At 38.4% G+C, this 21,897-nt stretch overlaps 1 protein-coding gene across 1 annotated transcript in view; it reads right to left on the minus strand.

The window, feature by feature from the left end:
• Nucleotides 1–8,817: 8,817 nt before the first annotated feature.
• The window catches only part of prim2 (DNA primase subunit 2), a 34,200-nt gene continuing 21,120 nt past the window's right edge, over nt 8,818–21,897 (minus strand). The window contains exons 11-14 of the mRNA XM_028468998.1: nt 15,618–15,744; nt 15,356–15,438; nt 13,193–13,261; nt 8,818–9,148 (exon numbers count right to left, since the gene is read on the minus strand). Coding sequence (XP_028324799.1) covers nt 8,924–9,148; nt 13,193–13,261; nt 15,356–15,438; nt 15,618–15,744 — 504 coding nt within the window. The 3' untranslated portion in view covers nt 8,818–8,923. The remainder of the gene's footprint in view (nt 9,149–13,192; nt 13,262–15,355; nt 15,439–15,617; nt 15,745–21,897) is intronic.

Genomic DNA, 21,897 nt, shown 5'->3' on the forward strand with positions numbered 1-21,897 from the left:
AGTGGAGAATGTGAGAGGACTCTGAAAATCCCATTTAGGATTACTGACACTACTCAACCTTCACTGGGAGAAAAGCAGCCCAAAAAAAGATGGGTAAAACAAAGGAGAGAAATGTAAACAACACGTTTTAATATTCAAACAGAAGATGAAGCATGTTGGAAAATGAGTTCCTGTTTTTTTTTTGTACCCAGAGTTTAAAGGAACAGATTACAATTACTCCGGTTATTGTAATTGAGTTGCTTTTATGAGCACTAGTACTTTTTTAGTATATTTCTAAATCAGTAATTTTACATTTTAAAAAAGTAAAGTCATGTATTACACCTCGACATAGCCGACCAATCAGATTATACGTAATGCAAGGCGCCAAAACAACAATGAATGTCGGTTATTTTCTCAATTTTAGAGTTAATTTTAGCTATACTTACAAGTCTGAATTTTTTTTTTTTAAATAACTACATTTTGACAAACCTTTTATTTCATACAGATTCCTTTGTGGTCAATACAATACGTTCTTGTTATTAATCTTATTTTTTTGTGTCTATTATTATTATTATTATTATCATTAATTTCAAATTACGTTCTTACATTCCAATATCTCGTCTCTTCCTTTTTAAGTGTATACATGAGATGTTTACTGTATGCAAGTGAATTGTGGCAAGATTTATCACCAAAAATTAACATAGGGGTAAAAGTAACTAGTAACTTTTACTTTGAGTATTAACTGAGCTATTTTTTACTTGTACTTCAGTATTTTATGTGTGACTTACTTGTACTTGAGTACAATTTCAATCAAGTAACAGTAGAATATATCAGTACCAATAACAGGTCTGAGACCCAGCTCGTTTCCCTTCTGTCAGATTAGAAAAAGCGTGAAACATGTTGTGTAAAATCAAATAACCTTTTGCCTTCTTCTAAACACACACCAGTAAAGAGAAAACATGGGCATCTGTGCATAAGGGACCATGAAAGGGTCTGGACATGTCGTTTTGTACACGCTACATTAAACATATGTTGAGTGGATAAAGGAAATGGGTAATTAGCTAGTCAATACTTCTCATATAATCTGTATTTATACATTATTTCAACCCTGTTTGCTGCTTTTATTTTTTTCTGTAATGCTGTTGGAATTGTAATTTCCCTGATGGAGCCTTCCCAAAGTCTATCTAATCTAATATTTTCAGTTTTCGGAAGTATGTTGGTCAGTTTGTTTGTGTGCGTGTGTGTGTGTGTGTGTTTGCATGTTTGTGTACACAATAACTTGGTTACCAAAAGAATATATATATATATGATGTCATCAACAGTGTTTGATTGTGTACCAGAACAGACACACACAAACACACACACACACAGACTGACCAACATACAGTGGTATGAAAAAGTTTGGGCACCCTTGTAAATGTTCATGATTTTCCTTAATAAATAATTGGTTGTTTGGATAACAAATTCCAGTTAAATTTATCATATAGGAAACAAACACAGTGATATTTGAGAAGTGAAATAAAGTTTATTCGATTTACAGAAAGTGTGCTAGAATTATTTAAACAAAATTAGGTATGTGCATAAATGTAGGCACCCTTGCATCTTATTGATTTTAATACTCTTAGCACTAATTATTGGAACTCAAAATTGTTTTGGTAACCTCAGTGATCCTTGATCTCCATACACAGGTGAATCCAATCATGAGTCAGGGTATTTAAGTAGGAAAATTCTAGGTGTTTCCTCTTTGCATCTTCTCTGATTAGTGGCAACATGGGAGCCTCAAAACACCTCTCAAATGACCTGAAAACAAAGATAATTCAACATCATGGTTTAGGGGAGGGATACAAAAAGCTATCCCAGCGATTTAAGCTTTCAGTTTCAACTGTGAGGAACATTGTGAGGAATTGGAAGACCACAGGCACAGTTCTAGTTAAGGCCCGAAGTGGAAGACCAAGAAAGATATCCGAAAGGCAGCGGCGCAGGATGGTGAGAACAGTCACAGTCAACCCGCAGACCAGCTCCAAAGACCTACAACATCAGCTTGCTGCAGATGGTGTCACTGTGCATCGTTCCACTATTCAGCGCACTTTACACAAGGAGATGCTGTATGGAAGAGTAATGCGGAAAAAGCCTTTTCTCTGCACACGCCACAAACGGGGTCGCTTGAGTTATGCTAAAGCACATTTGGACAAGCCAGCTTCATTTTGGAACAAGGTGCTGTGGACTGATGAAACTAAAATAGAGTTATTTGGGCATAACCAGGGGCGTTATGCATGGCGGAAAAAGAACACAGCATTCCAAGAAAAGCACTTGCTACCTACAGTAAAGTTTGGTGGTGGTTCCATCATGCTGTGGGGCTGTGTGTCCAGTGCAGGCACCGGGAATCTTGTTAAAGTTGAGGGGCGCATGGATTCCTCTCAATATCAGCAGATTCTGGAGAACAATGTCCAGGAATCAGTGACAAAGTTGAAGTTGCGCCGGGGCTGGATCTTTCAACAAGACAATGATCCTAAACACTGCTCAAAATCTACTAAGGCATTCATGCAGAGGAACAAGTACAACATCCTGGAATGGCCGTCTCAGTCCCCAGACCTGAATATTATTGAAAATGTATGGTGTGCTTTAAAACGGGCGGTCCATGCTCGGAAACCATCAAACCTGACTGAACTAGAGATGATCTGCAGAGAAGAATGGTCCAAAATACCTCCCACCAGAATCCAGACCCTAATTGGAAGCTATAGGAAGCGTTTGGAGGCTGTTATTTCAGAAAAAGGAGGATCTACAAAATATTAAGTATTTTTTTTCTTTTGTGGTGCCTAAACTTATGCACATGCCTAATTCTGTTTAAATAATTCTAGCACACTTTCTGTAAATCGAATAAACTTTATTTCACTTCTCAAATATCACTGTGTTTGTCTCCTATATGATAAATTTAACTGGAATTTGTTATCCAAACAACTAATGATTTATAAAGGAAAATCATGAACATTTACAAGGGTGCCCAAACTTTTTCATACCACTGTACTTCCGAAAACCGTTTTCATTTTTGGAACAGTGTCTCCTTGGAGACGTAAGGACCCGATCGGCCGTTTTCGAAAGTCTGCGCTAAACGAGCGTGGGTTCATTTGTTTGTTTGTCAATTAGCAGGATTATGTAAAGACTACTGAACACATTTTGACGAAAATTCTAACCAAAAAAATAGACCTTACACCATGGAAGATTCCATACATTTTTGGGGTGGGATCCAGATCAATATATGTACTAGAGGTGTCCCAATCCGATATCAATATTGGATATCGGTCCGATATCAGCCAGAAAACGAATATCGGATTTTATCGAACTGCATCTGAAATCATCGATATAAGCTCTGCGATAAAAATGTTCGACTCCATTACTTCTATCCATAAGTGACTGTGGTTCACACACCAAGCCTTTTCTATCATTCCGCACTACAAAATAAGTAATAAAAGTATGTATGATTTGTGCTGATATCGTATCGGATCAATATTAGTATCGGCCGATAGGCAAGGCCGCAATATCGGTATCATATCGATAGTGAAAAAGTTGTATCGGGACATCCCTAATATGTACTGATCCAGGAATAGTTTAAAAAATCCCTATCTGTCATCATTTGCAAAATTCAAATATTCATACCTCGGTTTGTCGTTGATGATTATTTATGAACTTTGACTCAGTTAAGTTCCTCAATTTTCCCACTGAGTTTCAACCAGATCTGATTGGACCTACTGTATCGTTATTAATGGCTTTAAAACAGAGATACTCAACCTTTTTTTGGGTTGTGACCCCATTTTGATATCACAAATGTCTGGTGACCCCAGAACCTTTTTTTTTCCTCCTAGAATTATTTTTTGATCAAGTTTATTAAAGTGTGATTGGAGCCACCTCATATATATTTATACTGCATTTTATTTCAACTAGATTTATTTTTGAGAAATTGTGTGTAGTTTATTTTCTTAACCAATTACTAAACATTTCAGGTTGACCCCAGGTTTGAAAAACATTGCCTCAAAGTGTGAATGATCATGGAACCATGATCAGGATCACTGATCCAGATAATAGCCAATATCTGGCAAAAAGAATATTTGGCTTTTATTAGTAGATGAATTACTGGAGGGCTGCAGTTCTGCATGTTTCAGAAGTCTTCCTGCTTCAACACACTATCCATCAGTGTTCTGCAAAAGACATCTAAAACAAGCAGGACAGCAGCTTCCAGGAATATAAGTTAAGAAGAACCCTGGCTAACAGGTTCATTTCACATAGTTATGAAAATAACTACTTTTAACCACATGATTGGAATAATTTTGAGGCGTTTTACCATCTTCTTTCTTTCTGCTGAATTTCTTCCTTCCTTATTTATTTATTTTTTTTTTTTAATAGCAGTAGGAATTTGTGCTGCATTCGCATGACTTTTTTTTCTATTTTTGTGTTCCTCCAACATGAACTATTCTCAGACTTTTTGTCACCTGTTCTGTGCTTGGCGTACTTCTGGCTGCGACAGAATGATTATTTTTTTCCCCCCTCCAAATGAGAGATCCAGTGACGCATAGAAAAAAAAAAAAATCTACCACCCAATACTGGTCCACGGCCCAGTGGTTTGGCACTCCATGCGCACAGTCTGTGAAACCGTCAGTGATCACGAAGGAATTTGATTTACCAATAAAACGGAATGATACTAGCCTGCTCTGTTCTTCTTATTAAAAGTTATTTACTAAAGCAAGCAGCGGCACGGACATTTTTAGCAACACATGCTCTACTTTCTTGACTTTTGTCCAAATCGAAGCCTAACACGAAGCGACAGTACGGCTGCAGGTGATGCTTGAAAGGAGAGAGTAAAGTTAATTACATGCGCTTCTCCTCACACATCTGTCAGGTTAATGAAACACTGCCGCGGGGTAGAAATAATGAGTTTACTTACAGCTGAAGGAAGTTTGCCTCCAATTTTACAATCACTAAAGTTGACACTTCCCTGGGCCACATTTGCTTTTGGGAATTGACTGCTCGGTAAAGCCAACTTTGAAATTACAGTATATTGCTGGATCACAGGAACAACTGGCAGGTCTCACAAGATCCGAACAGAAATCTAACGGGGGTGCGATCAATGCTACCATGTGGTGTTACAATCAATACCAGACAGTACCAGGGGAGAAAGTGATGGACACTCGAGGAGCTCCAGATTTAGACCAAAAGAGCTGCCAACAGGTGAACAGATTCTGACAAACAGAGGTTTATATTACAGCTCGAAAGCAGCTTCAATAATTCAAAAATCCATCTCTCAGACACATTTAGTTGGAATTCATTTCATACATATGAGTACTACACATGCCAGATACTTAGGATATTTGGTTGGGGAGTTGCTTTTATTTTAAGAACATACTGTACAGGAAGGGTTACACCCTCGTTTGTCCTATGATCCATTGTGTAGCTTCCTACGCTAGTCTGAGCCTGCCTAGCTCACATTGGGGGAAAAAGCAAGGGAACACCATGGATAAACTGCCAGTCCATCACAAACAAAAGGGAGAATTAACAGCAAAACCATTTCAGAAAGGAAAAACTTTTCTATGCTAGGGTTGAAACCAACAAAACTCTTGTTGTTGGTTGAAGTGTCTGGCTACAGGTAATTATGCAATTGTGGAGGAACCCATGAGCCATTATGGGGCCCCTAAGCCGACTCTTACACGGCAACCGAGTATGATTAAAATGAACCTGTCTGTAGCTGTAACATATGTAATATTAAATATAAGACAAGAAGAAAAGAATGGTATTATAAGCAGGCAAGCGGTGTTTTTGAGGCGTAATTACCTCCACCAATGAGATTTTCAATTCCGTTTATTACGGTAGTTTGACGTAATTCTAACAGACATTAAAACTACTGATCAATATACTGATTCTGGATCAGTTTAAAAAATCCCTCTCTCATCATTAGCGAAATGCCAAGAAATCATATGTTGGTTTGTAAATGGATTTTATTTTAACTCCACACCAAGGTAGTCTCAAAGCACTTTACAATATCAGCTCCTTCACCCATTCACACACCAATGGGACTGAGCTGCCATGCAAGGTGCTGGTCGACCACAGGGAGCAACTTAGTGTTCAGTGTCTTGTCCAAGGACACGTCGACTGGAATAGTTGACTGATTTATAATTGAGTGATCTTTATGAAATTTGACTTGGTCATGTCAGGTTGGTTTCTCATTTTACCCACCAAGTTTCATCTAGATTGGATCTGCGTGTATAAGTGTATAAGTAAAATGGGGGCCCCAAACAGAATACGGCAGGACCCCCACAAAGCTAGGATTGGCTCTGATCATACATCTCTTTTTGCGTCACATACAAGCACATCGCAAATAAAATTCGATCAATAGAAAACATTATTTACATCAGAAGAAAGAAAAGACACATTTTGGCTGAATGTCTACCTTAAATCTGTTTATGCCGTTTTATCAGCTAACGGTTTGATCTCAACACTTATATTTAAAACGAAAAAACTACCATCACCGAATTCAGTTTTCTATCACTGTACAATATTGTTTTTTTAGAGCAGTGATGACATTCTGGAAGTAGCTCACTAGTGTGCATGAATGTTTGCCCTCAGGTAAATAAATAAAAAAGTATTCTTACTAAACAGCTGTGCTTCTTGTTTCCTTGTGTTTACCATCAGACCGACTTTAAATTGATGTTCTGAAGGTGTCTCCGCGGTCAAAAGCACGATTTCAACTCATCACATTATTCCTGAAATGTAGGATAAGCTTTGCAGTTAAAAAAGAAAAGAAAACATTTTGTAAAAACATTCAAGTGAATCACTAAACGATGACCTTCACACTCTAATTGGACTCACATCAGAGCAAATATCCATCCCCTGATGTCTTTCATCTCTGCTCAAATGTTTCACCTTGAATCCAAATATTTCCTGTAATTGCAGCAGGGACTGCATCACCCATTTCCCAGCGATCCACTTAAGAGTGCCCAAAAACCCTCTGTTCATTCTAGTTATGTTGGGAAGCCCTTCCAGTTAACCTACAATTATATCAGAAATGGGAGGAAAAAAGACAGTGTGCTTAGGAATCAATAGAAACCAAATGCAGACAAATCCCCAGAATAACACAAGGTTCTGGTGAAGCATTTTAAAGAACTTTACTCCCTTTCCCTTTGGCCCCTTGGGTAGAATTTTTATTAAAGATGAGAACAAAGAGAAACACAATGTGCTGAATAGAAAAGCCCTTTGAATTCAAGGTCCTCATCATTATTGCTGATGCAACTTTATATCAAGAATTCCCCTTTTTACCAAAAAAGCTGCAGCTTTTCCTCTCAGTGATTCAAACATCCGCATTATAGTTGTGTGCACACAGACGCCCCTTCCTCCCTTTATCAGTGCGCTGCGGCAACAAATGGTGCAGCTTGATCGTGGATTACATTTCTTAATTTTTTTTTTTGTGGAAAAACATAGCACGCACAGAACACCAGTAGTCTGTGTAATGGGCAGAGGAAGGAGAGCAACTATGCAATCAAACCAAGTAAGCTCATGATTAACGACCATAATTCCTTTTTGAAGGAGACCCACGGACCAGGCTTAGTCGGAGAAGGTTTCAGCTCTGCTGGACCGAGTCACGCTCTACCAAATATTAAACATCAAGAGCTCCTCGCTGACAGCAGCCTGATCCACACGCCTTATTAACAGCGACTAAATCCTCGCCGTTTCAAGCTCCACGCAAAGGATTTTAAAAGTCCTGGTTTATTTCTGGGTTATGTGCAGCACTGACGACAAAATAACGAGGCAAGAAATCCCTCAGTCCCAATGTGTCAGGACGAATGTCATAAAGAGAGCATTCCCCTCAGCGATATTTAAAGGACAGCCATTATAATACAAGAAAAAAACACTGTCACCTACACTCCAAAGATCTATTTTAGCTTCCAGGATGTGCTTTTATCTTCTAAATGGGAGAGCTAAAAAATATAAATTTGCAATAATGGTCGAAAGCAAACGGGCACCCTGTGAAGAGCAAAAGATTAAGGATGCAGCACAAAAAGGCTTCTTGCATTTTAGACAGCCTCCATTTTTCCCCAATTTACAGAGCAGACAAGAGGTTGAGGTGAACAGAAGACCACGTACGCTTTGAATAAATTGCATTCTGCGGTGCCACGAGGCAATATTCAAAGCCAGGGTAATACAAGTGTGGGAATTGTTTATTTTCATCCATCCTCCTGCTACTGTTCGTTCATTCACGCTGCTGCCAGCAAACACAATGACATTGTTTGTGAGACAGATGGGAAATGTTCTCGTCATCAAGCCCTGAAAGCTCTATCAACACAATGTTTCTACCTACAGCAGCTCCATTTAAGCATGGAGGTGCAAAACAATAGAAATCTGTTTTAATTAAAAGCACGTTAATTTTGTCTTCTTTTTTAAATATTTGTCAGGGTTTCGTGTATTTATTATTGTTTATTCAGTTTTTTTTTTCCAGGAAATTTTATCTCGACATGTTTTGTCTGTCAACGGCCAGTCTTCCTCAGAGGTGATTGCTTTGATGTATCCCTAGAGTTCTCTCATAAGAAAAGCATCAAAGCATTTCTTGTCTCCTTATGAGTCCTTTCTGGCCGTGGCCTAGAAGAACATCAGGCAACAGGGGTCTCATAAGGACACATGAAAGCTATCAGAAGTTGCTTTGGTGCATTCCTTATGAGAGAACTCATAGGGGAATGGGATACATCAAAGCCATCACCTCTGAGGAACACTGGCAGTTGACAGTCGAAAAAAAACAAAACCTGAATTAACAAAACCTTAACACAGAAATCAGTTTGAATCAAAACCAACCCAAGTATAAACAATGCAAGTAGAATTTATTATCAAATTTATCAGATCAGATTACATTAGACCATGAACTACACTCAACTTCCAGAACCACATTTAAAAAATCAAAGTCAGAAGATCAGGGCTCTTGAAAGATGGAGTCCAGGTCTTCCATCTCAGCCACATTCTCAGGACCATTGGTTGGCAGCTCTTGCTTTACGTTGGACGCTTTAACAACCGAGTTCTCCTTTGCCTTTTGGGTGGCGTCCATCTCTCGCTTTAGATCCCTGCCGCCACCAAAAACTTTCTGGCTCTCCAAGAAGTATTGGTTGGGATGATTTAGGGAGAATGTGGTGTCTTCAATCTGCTCAGAGTATGAGAACACAAAGGAGGGGAACGTCAGGAGGAGGAAGCCTGGACCATCTGATCACTCAGCATCTCTCTTTGCTCTGGGAATGCTGTGGAGCTCTTTGCTAATATACAAAGTAAACAAATTACCAACTGATGAGGGCTTTCATAGCTAAATTAGCACTTGAAGTTAGAGCTATTATACCATCAGTGCACAGTGGAGAGATATCAGGGAACATCACATAGAAACTAATGAATCCACATATACAGTCCATCTGCTCTTGTCTCCATGAAAAAACATTTTAAACCCATACTGCAAGAATAATTATAATGTGTATGATTATTGTTTATAGCAGTGGTTCTCAACCTTTTCAGCTCGCAACCACCAAAATAAAAGTGCCAGAGACCTGGGAACCCCACTGTATAAATGTAAGAATAAAGGGGAGTGCTTTTTGGGGCCCATCCATAAGGTCAGCAAAATGATGGTCCATTGTTCTGTAAATCTGTGATAACCACATTTATTTATCTATCTGAATAATATCCACTGTTATCCAGGAAGTTTAATATTATTTGCACCATAGTATAAAGTCATCTTAAAGATGTAAATCCTTATTTTGATCCAAAATAAAATGGGTTAAAAGTGACCAAGAATGGTGGAAACTGTGGTGAAATGGGAGTTTAAAAATCAAAGAAATTTGTTAAAAGTTGCAAATTAGGGTGGCTAAAAAACGGACAGAAAAAGTGGTAAAAAGGGTTTAAAGTGTCAATATTGGAACTATTAGGTTAAATTGGCAAATAAGGGGCTTGACAAATCCTGAATGTGGTTAAAGTCAGTGATCGTCCGATTTTTGCATGTTTAACGTGTATCGGCATCGGCTGATGCTCGCTGCTGCGTTCGCTGATCTACGTTATCAACAGAGCGGCTGCTACAGGCTGCTCCATTGCTGGAGAGTGTAGAGCGTAAAGCAAGCTCTTCAACCGCAATGGCAAGTTTTCAACTTTCAAAGCATCTTTTAACTGTTTAACTTGGCGTTATTCCATTGTTCCACGTGTTGTTGTCGTCGCAGTCGTATTTAACGAGCAGCTGGCTGGAGGTTTGGCATGTCTGTGTGTGTGTTTCTCTCTCTCTCTGCTTCTCACTCAGTGCTGCGCTGAGAAGGAGAGTTTTTTAAAACTTTGAGAAGCAGTTTACTACTTGTTTGAATATTTATTCCTGTTAATGTTAACGCAATTTAGAACAGAAACTTGAACCGTTTGTTGCTTAATGCGCATCTGACATCACGTTATTTTCCTCTGCTAATTTATGTGTTCTGGGGTTGTGTTGGAATGGACTATTATTCATGGTTTCTTTTTGTGTTTAATACTATAATTATATATATTTATACTCAATAATCCTGTTAATAAATATATATCTTCATTCAGGCCAATTTCTGTCAAAGCTATTTTCAGGACAATGACGAACATTTCTCTTTCATAATATTTCAAAAGATGTCACTATTTTTTACTTGTGTCCTTGGGCAAGGCACTTCTATATCCCCTATTTTTATTATTTGTAAAATATGTTTTTTACTAGGTGTTGTTCTACCTCACCTTTGTTAATTTCAATAAATATTCCTTTTTTTTTTTAAATTGAGAGTTATACCATTTGTTATCATCATTGCGTAATTTTTATGACGTAAATTGAGGGAGCAAAAGCACTATTGGCTCCAAATATCGGCTCAAGAAAAATGGCAGTCGGCATCGGCTCTAAAAACCCATATCGGTCGATCCCTAGTTAAATTAACCATGTAATATGGTGAGAAGAGGTTTAAAATTACAATAATGGGTCAACATTAGGTGGGAAAAGTGGTGGAAAGGTTTTATAAGTGCTGAAAATGGCTTGAAAGTGGAAAAAAAATGTGCAGAAAAAGCAATGAAATGGGAGTAATGCTCAGTGGTAGAGTGAGTCACCCAATAACCAAAGGGTTGGATGTTCAAATCCCGCTCCAGCTAAGCCATTGTCTTTGCATCGTTGAGCAAGGCACTTTAACCACATTAACTAGTACGAATGTGGTGTGTGAGTGAGTGTTGGTCGGAAATACCGATGGCGCACTATGGCAGCTGTGGCTACAATAATAATAATAATAATAATAATAATAATAATAACAATGCATCAATTTTATATAGCGCTTTCTCATAGACACTCAAAGTCGCTTTACAGAATTGAGAGATTATTCTTTCACTCCACACTTAGTGGTGGTAAACTACGATTGTAGCCACAGCTGCCCTGGGGCAGACTGACGGAAGCGAGGCTGCCATAGTGCGCCATCGGCCCCTCCGACCACCACCAACATTCACTCACACACTACATTCATACTAGGTAATGTGGGTGAAGTGCCTTGCCCAAGGACACAATGACAGATACCACTGGGGTGACTGTCCCCCACTGTGGCACCAGTGGTCTCCCATCCAACTACTAGCCAGGCTCAGACCTGCTTAGCTTCCAAGATTTAACGGGATGTACATCAATGCACATCAATGTAAAGCACTTTGAGTGTCAATGAAAAAGCACTATATAAAATCCAATGTATTATTATTAGTTTCTTAAAGGCATTTGGTTGAGAACCGCTGGTTTATAGGTCTAAATAAAACTTCATAGGAAACCAGTATGTGTTTGCAAACAACCCATAATTATTTTCTGTTTGGACCTGTTGGACATCTTAAAGACAGTAAACAAACCAAATAAGTGGTTAAAGGTCAGTCTGAGAAGGATTTAATTACTTCCTACTCTAGTAATGTAAAGGCTCTGCAGGGGTTGTTAAAAAGGCCTGTTGATCAATTCCAAGCACTTCAGGACCTAATGAGATTCTTGGCCTCCTAAAGGGGAGTGGGAACTCTGTCACTCAGCACGCTGTGTGGAAATCATTGCTTTTATCAGCTCGCATAGGAAGCAGACCCGTGTACACATTGTCCTGCCAGGCATGAAGTCATTTTACACATGAATGCAAAACACGCTTTCAAATCAATCGCTGAATTAATGTTTGTGGAAGAATGGTGAGCAAACTAATGCCCCAGAAAGGATTCACACAACCCAATAAGACTCAGTGTCGTCTTGGGTTACAACTGTATCTGTGAGGCAGGTGTTTGTGTGAATGTCAACATGAACCAAACCATAGAACACACCTGAGGCTATGTTTGAGTGGAACAGTAATAAAGACGTGTAAATGTCAAGTGTGAAAACAAAGTGTATCGCATGTCTTACAATCAGGCTACGTGACCTTACATTTAGAATAATTTCCTTAAATAAAATAATTACTTCCACCAATTAACTGGTTAATTGCTTTGTCAGCGGGATTGCATCAAAAGTAATTTCTGGATTTTGACAAAATGTTAACCAAAGATAGACTTTAGGTCATGGAAGATTTGATTACATTCTAGATCAGTTTGAAAAATTTGTATTAAAAAAAAAAAAAAAAAAAATCACTACATCTCTCTCTCTCTCATCTAAAAAAAAAATCACTCATCATTTGACTCAGTTATGTGAATTACCCAACCAAGTTTCATCTGGATTGGATCTGGATTGTGCATTTAATTAATGGAAAAAATATGGGTGTCCATACATCTTGCCCTGCGTTGGAAAACGCAGGGCAACATGCTTGTTGAGTCACAGAATAAGTGAAGACGAGGCGGGGTCATCAAATTTCAACAGACATCTGTCCATGATGCACCCAGAGAAGTGAATAGATGCTGACGCTTCTTTGACTGTAGATAGGGTTGTCGTAAGCTAGCTGCGAAATAACTCTAAATTTACTCAAACAATGGTTCCATGGTGTTTAGTTGAATGGTGTGTTTTTTACATCACAAAAGTGCATCTTTAAACAGAAAGGTTACGCAACATTACGTGAGTAAATACATGATAATAAATAAATAAAGTGTCAGGTAATTCTAGATGAAGAGGATCTGACTAGGATTTTTTTTTTTTTAGCGACTCAAGACTCGAGCTATGGTGACTCAACTACAACACTGGCAGGGAATATAAGGCCCCAAACCCTTTGTGTGACACCAGTGAATGTCCACTTACATTGTGTGTGAGTTCAAAGTACTTCTGGCATGCCAGCTGGTAGTGCATTCCTTTAACCAGCTCAAGGATCTGCAACAAAAGAGCAAAAGGTCAAAAATAAGGCTTTAGCTGCTTCAGGTTAGACACACTTTTCATTTTGTGGAGGATTCTGTCAACAATGTGCTGCTGCTGAGGTACTTCAGTCAAAATTGGTTTAATTGGCTGTTGGTCAATTAAGCACACCACACATACCCCATTAATTATAATGACAGCCGACAATACATCCTTCAGGAGTTCTTTGCAGCGGCTGTAAAAACAAGCTGCGTGCTTCCTTTGGCTGCTTTAAATATTCATGCTCCGAGTCAGCTCTTTGCACAGTAACTACAGGCTACGATTAGACATTTCAGTATTCTTGTACATCTTCATTTGGGCTCTACTTTTTCCCTCATCCCTCTCAAAGCTCTCTAAAGGGCCAGTAGAGTATGCACGGTCGTACTTTTTACTGGGTCATGTAAGGAAATCCTCCTCATAGTGAAATCCCTGTATGATTGCATGAATGTGATTGAAAGGGCTCGACTTGCTTAGATACAGTAGATAAATATATAAACAAATCCAAGGTGTTTGCTCCAACCGGCTGCTCGGAGGAATCCATCTTCATTTTCCTTGCTCATTATTCCCCAGATTCCTGAACGCTGCCTCCAGCGTACTGCTGCCAGTGGTGAGCTCAGTTGCTTACAGTGATGAGCTATACACACACACACACGCGCGCACGCGCGCAGCATTCTACAGACATTGCATTTTGATTTTGGTCTGCTCGGCAGAACAACTCGTGCACACGTGGAAACTGAAATATACAGTACAAAAAACAAACGCTTGTAACAGACTTTTAATGAGTTTCATTCACAAAAAATTCTAAGTTTTATGCCGACATTGTGTGATAATCATTAGGGATTTTTATTACTAGATTCAGTGCTTGTGCTTCATTTACACGACACTGAAAAACTGGATTTAAAAAAAAAAAACTGATAAAAAAAATATCTATGGTTTGTATTTGATTTCTTGTCATGCTGTTATTCAATCCTTCAATAGAAAAAAAGAAATACTAGAAAAGTAACTATAGCCAAAAAATTACACATACAATCTTTTATTGATTCATTTCGAATGAGCGAATAAAAAAAAAAGATGAAAATTAATTAACCAATCTCAACAGAAATCTCTATAATGTAAAAAAATTAAAAAAAATTCAATTGAAATATAATACACCTTTGACCCGTTCGACAAGGGATCGGAAGAAACCGAGGCTTAACAAGTCCTATCCCCATTCCTCACCTTTAACAAATGCAAAATCTAATAAAAATAAATGGACAATACAAATAAATACTCCAATTGAGCAATTAAGAAAAACGGAACCAAAAAAACAAACAAGCAACAAAACATAACAAAAAAAAACCCAAAATGAACAGGCGCCATCAACATCTGAGATTTACATTCTCCATCATTTCTCTAATTTTCAAAGATATATCTTTCATACGTTTTTTTAAACTGCATTATATTCATACTAGGTTTAATCGTTTCATCAAGGCCGTTCAACAAAATCACCCCATAAATGGAAATACACATAATTTTGAAATTGGTCTGAGCTTAACATTGTTTCAAGTTTAGTTTCTCTCTAAAGTTATAACCCCCCTGTTTGTCTGTGAATAACTTGTCATAGTCCTCACAATAGCTTGTCAAATGTGAAATTGTAAAATACAGCATTATACAACTATGATTTTACATTGACTGCATACATGCTGTAGACACATTTTCTACAGAATCACTGACAATGCATGTGCATAATCGTGACAGGCTGATTAGGCCTTTGCTCTACTATTTCTACTATTCTTATTCAACTGGTCCATATAACTAAGGACTCAACACACGAAAAAAAATCTATTAAACTACAGATTTCTTATAATATTTGACAGTTCTTTTAGCATAAAAATTAGTTTGCCAACTTTGTGACAGGTATATGTGTTAACTTTTTTAACATCACATCTCCTGAGAATTTAAGAGCGATATAAGTCCTTGGCTGCTTTGATATTGATAGCAAAAAAAAGGTAATGCACAAAGCGTCCTTGGCTGAGACAGATATTGCCTTGCTCGAGGGCTGTTCAGGCCAAATTTGGACAGGAAGTCACCAACCTGATTGATTCCACTGGGAGACACTTTGTAAAATTGAAGCTTCTGCTTCAACAGCTCTGGGTCACTGTGACGAAATGGACATCCTGCCAATATAAAGGAAGATGTTTTAGTTCTGACATACCAATATGAAGCAATTTCAACCAAACATTTGAAAGAAGCAAGTAAAAAAAAAAAAACAATACTGTGCTTCTACTTTTAACCTGAGGACAATATTTATTGGTAATCAGATGGGTAATGTTTCTTTTAACAGACGCTGACTTACCATGATAGTCGCCTTGGCTAGGTGGGTTTGATAAAATCACCTTCATGCAATTGTAGGGGGTGTAGTCTGTTCGCTTGCCTTCTTTGCCAAACATGTGGCGGATGCTGTAGGCATATGCTTTGTCGAACTGCAGAGGAAGACGTGGAGAAGGAGGAAGAGTGTGCATTAGTTAGGATGCCAGTGTAAGCAGGACAAGGCTGGGGTGAAATCAAACATTGGCATACATCACGTCACATTTGACAGGATGTTTTCCGCCTATGAATTATAGAGCTATTAGAAAGAGCCTGCTGTAAATATGTTGTCCGCATGCCAGAGAGCTGAATTACTCACGCTGGAAACAGGAACATATTTCTTACTGCTTTTCCCTCCAAAAAATGTAAAAATGTGCCGTGTCACTAAATTATAAGTTTTCTATAAATCACCCCACTCAGTTTTCAGTGACCATCCATGCATTCATCAGTAAAAGTCGAAATGCACACCCTTACGACAGAATTGCTCTGTGATGCGAGTATTCTCACCGATACACTAGCTACAGTAGCCTGGGAGTTTAATCAAACACAACAATAAAGGGCCAGTACTATGAAAAAAATCACTTTATAATGGTTTTGCTATAGTGATGTATATTCCTTTAGCCTCATGCAGAGGGCCAAAGTTGAAAAAGTTGTGTTTCCTCCCTCCCTTGTTATTCCACATATTGTAAAAAGTCTGCTCCAAATGGGCGAGTTGGATTTTTCCCCCAATATTTGGTCATAATGGGGAAACTTCTCCTCCTGACAATCCTAGTTTAATATAGAATATACAGTACGCTAGAAGTGTGATGAGATCTTGTGACACGAGATCTCACGAGAATAAACTCGATGAGATTTCTCGTCGCATTAAAAATATTTTCTCGCGAAATTTATTTATTTATTTTTTGTTCTATTTTTTTTTTTTTTATTTGTGAGCTATCCAAACTTATGTGTGTGACCTGTGGGGGGAGTAATGCGCTTTTGCTACGTCTAGCCTGCCAGAGCCTAAAGCAGAAGAGAAAGAAGAAGAGGAGGAGGAGTAAATTTTAGTTCTAGTTTCAATTTGTGGAAAAAGTAGCTTACTAACAGTTAAAAGAACATGGCTGTGTTAAAGACATACTTGGTCAGGCTCTGTTTGCACTCTGTGTTGACAGAGTACAACTTTGAATTGGTTTTGCACATAATATTGTTTGCACTTGAAAAAAAGAAAGAAATACATTATTTCATTTATTTTATTTTAACTTAATGTTAGTTTTAGTTTCAATTTGTGGAAGAAGTGTATTAAAAGCTCATGCTTACATCATGCATGTAAAGAGTTATCAAAAAACAGTTCAAAATGCATGTGCAACTCGGTTAAATAAAAGTCTGTTGGTCCAGTCATATATTTTGTCATTGTAGTTTTCTTAAAATCTTGTCTCGTTCTCGTGAACCCAATATCGTGTCTCGTCTCGTGAGCTGAGTCTATCGTCACACCCCTACAGTACGTTATACTTTATTTTCATGTATGTAAAGCTACATACACGAAATGTGTTCTCTGCATTTTAAAGAAGTGTGAAAAGTCCTGATCAGAAAGATGCTCTTCAGAGATGATGCTTCTCTGTCTTCACCATCAGAGGAAGCACTCCAGAGGCTGATCAACTGCTTTTGCAAAGCATGCAAAGACTTTGGCTTGACTATTAGCCTCAAGAAAACAAACATCATGGGACAATATGTACGCAGCATTCCAAGGATCTCCATTGGATTGACACCCTACAAGTTGTTGAGAATTTTACCTATGTTGGCTTACCTTAACCAGCAATCTCTCTCTTGATGCTGAGCTTAACATCCACATTGGCAAGGCATCAACAATGATGGCTAGGCTCTCTAAGCGTACTTGGAAGAACAGAACACACTCCTAACCATCAATACAAAGATGAAAATCTACCAAGCCTGTGTTCTCAGTAATCTACTTTATGGAAGCAAGTCATGAACTTCATATGCACACCAAGAGCACTGTTTGAACTCTTTCCATCTACGCTGGCTGAGATGGATTCTGGGAACTAAATGGCAGGATCACATTTCAACTAAGGATGACCTCAAGAAAACAGAAATTATGACAATCTTTGCTCTTCTCACACGATGACAACTCAGGTGGCTTGGTCATGTCAGCCGAATGGATGACACCCGTATTCCAAAAGACATCTTTGCTTCTGGAACCAGGGCTGTTGGAAGACCTGTCCTTCACTACATAGATGTCTGCATGCGAGATCTGAAGGCCAGTGACATCAACCCTTCAAACTGGGAAGCCTCTTCCACTGACCGGGGAAAATGGAGGCAGCTAGTGAAGGCGGCCATACGGCAGAGTGACCAGAAGAGAGTACAGCAGTGGGAGGAGAAGCGAGAATGCAGAAAAAGAACACTAACACCAGCATTGAATCACCCACCTAATGTGTCATTTGTATGCAACAACTGCAATAAGGCGTGCCTTTCCAGAATTGGCTTATACAGCCATAGCAGGCGTTGCACCATTATAAACTGACAAACACCCTAGCGCAATAACCTATTGTCTCTCGAGACAAACAGATGCCAGTATTATGATCAAAATCCCCCACAACCAAGGAGATTAGAATCAGAGAAACTACAATTACAACCACTAGTTCCTTTATCCACAGATAATATATTCACATTCAGTATATAGATTATCCAGTATATAGATAATCCGAAATGCAGAGTAAGTGCTCACAGCCAGTTTCATTTTTAGTAGCCGTCATATTGCCTTGTATTGCCTTTGACGTGATCTGATGTGTTTGTGAACCAATGCAATGCCGCAGTTGGACAAAACAATGATTATCACCTTAAACGGACTATTACTGTGGTTATAAGAGGTGAGGATGACAAGAAAGTTACTTAGCATCAACACTCCGGTGAGTGTTTGAAACAGCTGATTCAGATGACAGTTTACTCCAGTGCTGCTGCTGACACACACAAACACACAGTGGAGCAGCGTTTGTCAGACTCACAATCACAATAGCCGCTTAAATAGCCATGCGTTTTACTGTAATGTGCAGTTTTTTGGCTGAAAACAAGTGTGTGTGGATAACAAAAGAGAATCGCTATGGTGATCAGCCTCTCCAAGAGAGAGGCATGATGTCTGCGTCTATAGACACGCCCACTCATGTAAATGCATGAAGGCACCAAAACAGCCTGTTTTCAGGAACATCATTAACATGACTTTTCAGAGGGCTAAAACTTCAAAAAAGAGTTTGGGAAAATAAACTTCAAATGCTATATTGTTGCGGTTCTTAGAACACATGCTGTGTGAATAATAGCATAACACTGGACCTTTAAGTTTTGATTGACCCTACCCAGGAGTCAGGACAAGCCCCCACTTTGGTTTGAGTCAAACTCGCTCTATGCTTCCTCATTTTGTAAATCAATACTAAAATAAATTCAGGTAGAAATGTTAATCTGGTGCCAAACTTTCCCACCCATAGATTAAATGAAACAAATAGTATACCTCTAACCTTTAACTGGTGCTGATGACCTTTCTTCTAATTTGTACAACGTTCATGGCAGTAGGTCACAGGTAAGATGATTTCAATAATGTCATGAGCGGGAGAATTCATTATTTTTTTGTATTCAACAGCACAGCTCTACAGTGAATTGTTATTGATGCAATTTGAAATTAGCCTCTAGTTTACAGCAAAGGTACAAGCTAACATTGCGTTTTAAACGACCCTGCCAAAGAGTCTAGACAAGCCCCCACTTTGGCTCGAGTCAAACCTACTCTACGCTTCCTAATTTTTTTAATCAATACTACAACACATTTGGCTTAAAATGTTCATCTGGAGACAAATATTTCCCAAAAATAGATACAATGAGATAAATAGTAAACCTCTAACCTTTAATTAGTGCTGATGACCCTACTTCTCATTTGTACAATGTTCAACTAAACATTTACTAGGCAGTTGAAAACATTTCACAGGAGCAACGATTTTTGCCTCTTAAGATAGGTATCGTTGAGAACTGACAAGGCATTTCAAGCTTTCTACTCGTTTGTTGTAAAAATAAATCAATTTAGTCACTCAAAAAAATGGATATAAGCAAACTGAAAACCTGGAAGCACAATCAAGGGACAGTGTACACATAAACAAGTAAGCAGCAGATCCCAGAGATGCTCATAAAACCTTTCATCCAACTAAAGTTACTTTTCCATGAAAGTCAAAGGAAACATTACAATAAAAGTACACATAGCCCTGTGACAAATACTACCATGTTGCCACCCATTCCAATACATTAACAATGCAATAAAAACCCTTTCACTTGCTAATGTGACTCACAGCACAGACAATTCAGAGAGTCATTAAATCGTCCTGAAGAAAGATAAATCAAATATTAATTATGTAAAGCTGTATGCCATTCTTTGAGACTCTCTTACTTTATTACCAGTCTGAAACTCCACAGGCACTAAAGTGTTTTGACATGTATTATGTGGAATAATTCAAACACACAGAAAATTCAAAGTAGTGAAAAGTAAATTTACTACATAATAAAAGATTATTAGATTTTAATGTGCACCAATGACATAAAATCAAAAGCCATTTTTATTAAAACAAAAATTTTGTACACATATCTAAGCGGTCTATTCATACATTTAATTTTAAATATATAAATATGTATAAATAAGAATGAGGAGATGCCCTTATTTTATTTTATTTTATTTCTTGAAACTCTACAGATCTTTCAAGCTTGTTCTGACTTTATCCCACGGATGCAGCTTTTCTGTGTTTTATGATCGTATAATTAACCTTTCCATCATCTTCCTACACTTCACATAATCCGGTGTGCATTCCCACCGCAACTGACCTCTGCAACGAGCAAATTGAGACGAGAATAAACGCATGCACAAAAGATTTGAAGAGGCCTAACTTCTAATGCAAATCGTAGGTAGTCATTCCACTGTAGGACACCTGCTCCAATAGCAACAGAGAAAACCACAATCAAAAGGATTACGTGTGTGGGTGAGTGTGTATAAACCTGGCATAGCATCTTTGGTTTTGTCCATAGCGACTGATGCACAGAAAGCTATAATCCCTCTATTGAGATATGCTCTTAAAGCACTACCCTTTATAATCTACACAAGAGGCCCTTTCACTCCGTCAAACAATAAAAAAACGAGGGTCTTCGAAGTGCTGCAAGCTCCTCCAAGTTTTGAAAGATACGTAACCAAAAGAAAGAAAACTATTAACTATAAATGTAACATTTAAACCTGTGATTTTTATCTATTGCCTCTCAGTTGAACTGCCCTGCCCAAAAAATGAACTCAGTACACACAATTAGAGAAAACATGTTGTCTATGCTAGATATCTTTTAACACTGTCCTTGAGGGAGATAGCACAAGGACATGGGGATACCAACATGAGGCAGAAACAGACACTACTTCAAACGAATGGATCAACTTTGATACCAAGAAAGCTGTATATATGGAGTTTATTTCATCCATTCCTTCTCTGCATTTTGTCTATTATTGCATCGCCTCTTGCTCCAGGCTTCCCTTTCGGCATCACTGCCTCCCATCGCACACTAATGAGCAGGCTTTGTGCAGCTTGCCACAAAGTACAGATTTTCATCACAGCCCATACATCACTGTGGGAGCAGTGATCTAGTCAGCAACTCACTGCTGAAGAACAAAAAGCAAGGTTTGGTGCAAAGATCTCCAAGCTCTCTTTGGGAGCTCAGACGCAGGAACCAAGCAAATTCAGATATGGGACACCACACAGGAGTAGCACAGACAAACAATGAAGGCTCTGCTAGCACCTGGTTGCTCGGAATTCATGCAGTTTGGTCTTGTATTCAAAGCAAATGTTACTATTGTTCCCCACAAAATGTACAAAGCTGTCCAGGCATGCAACAGTTAAATATGCCGCACATGAATGACAAGTTGCTTTCCAAAAACAAGACAACGTATTCTACCATTGTGTAGTTAAGCCCGGTTAGTGTTAGAATTAATAAATGTGTGTTTCTTAGGGATGTAACGATTAATCGTAAGGCAGTTAAAAATCGATTCATAGGTATCACGGTTGATATTATCGATTTTCTGAAAATTGAATCGCAGTACTTTTTTTAACCAGCAGAGGGCGCTATCCACAAGTGTAGGCGGCGGGCGGAGTCTGCTAATACTTTCTTTCTGGCCGCCATCTACTCTTAAATATGTTAATAAATGATTCATTACCCCTTAAGCACCGAAAGAATATCTATAATATTACTTGAATATCTGTAAAAGTCACGTTTTT

This window comes from Gouania willdenowi, chromosome 15 (genome assembly GCF_900634775.1).
Source record: "Gouania willdenowi chromosome 15, fGouWil2.1, whole genome shotgun sequence".
Lineage (NCBI taxonomy): Eukaryota > Metazoa > Chordata > Actinopteri > Blenniiformes > Gobiesocidae > Gouania > Gouania willdenowi.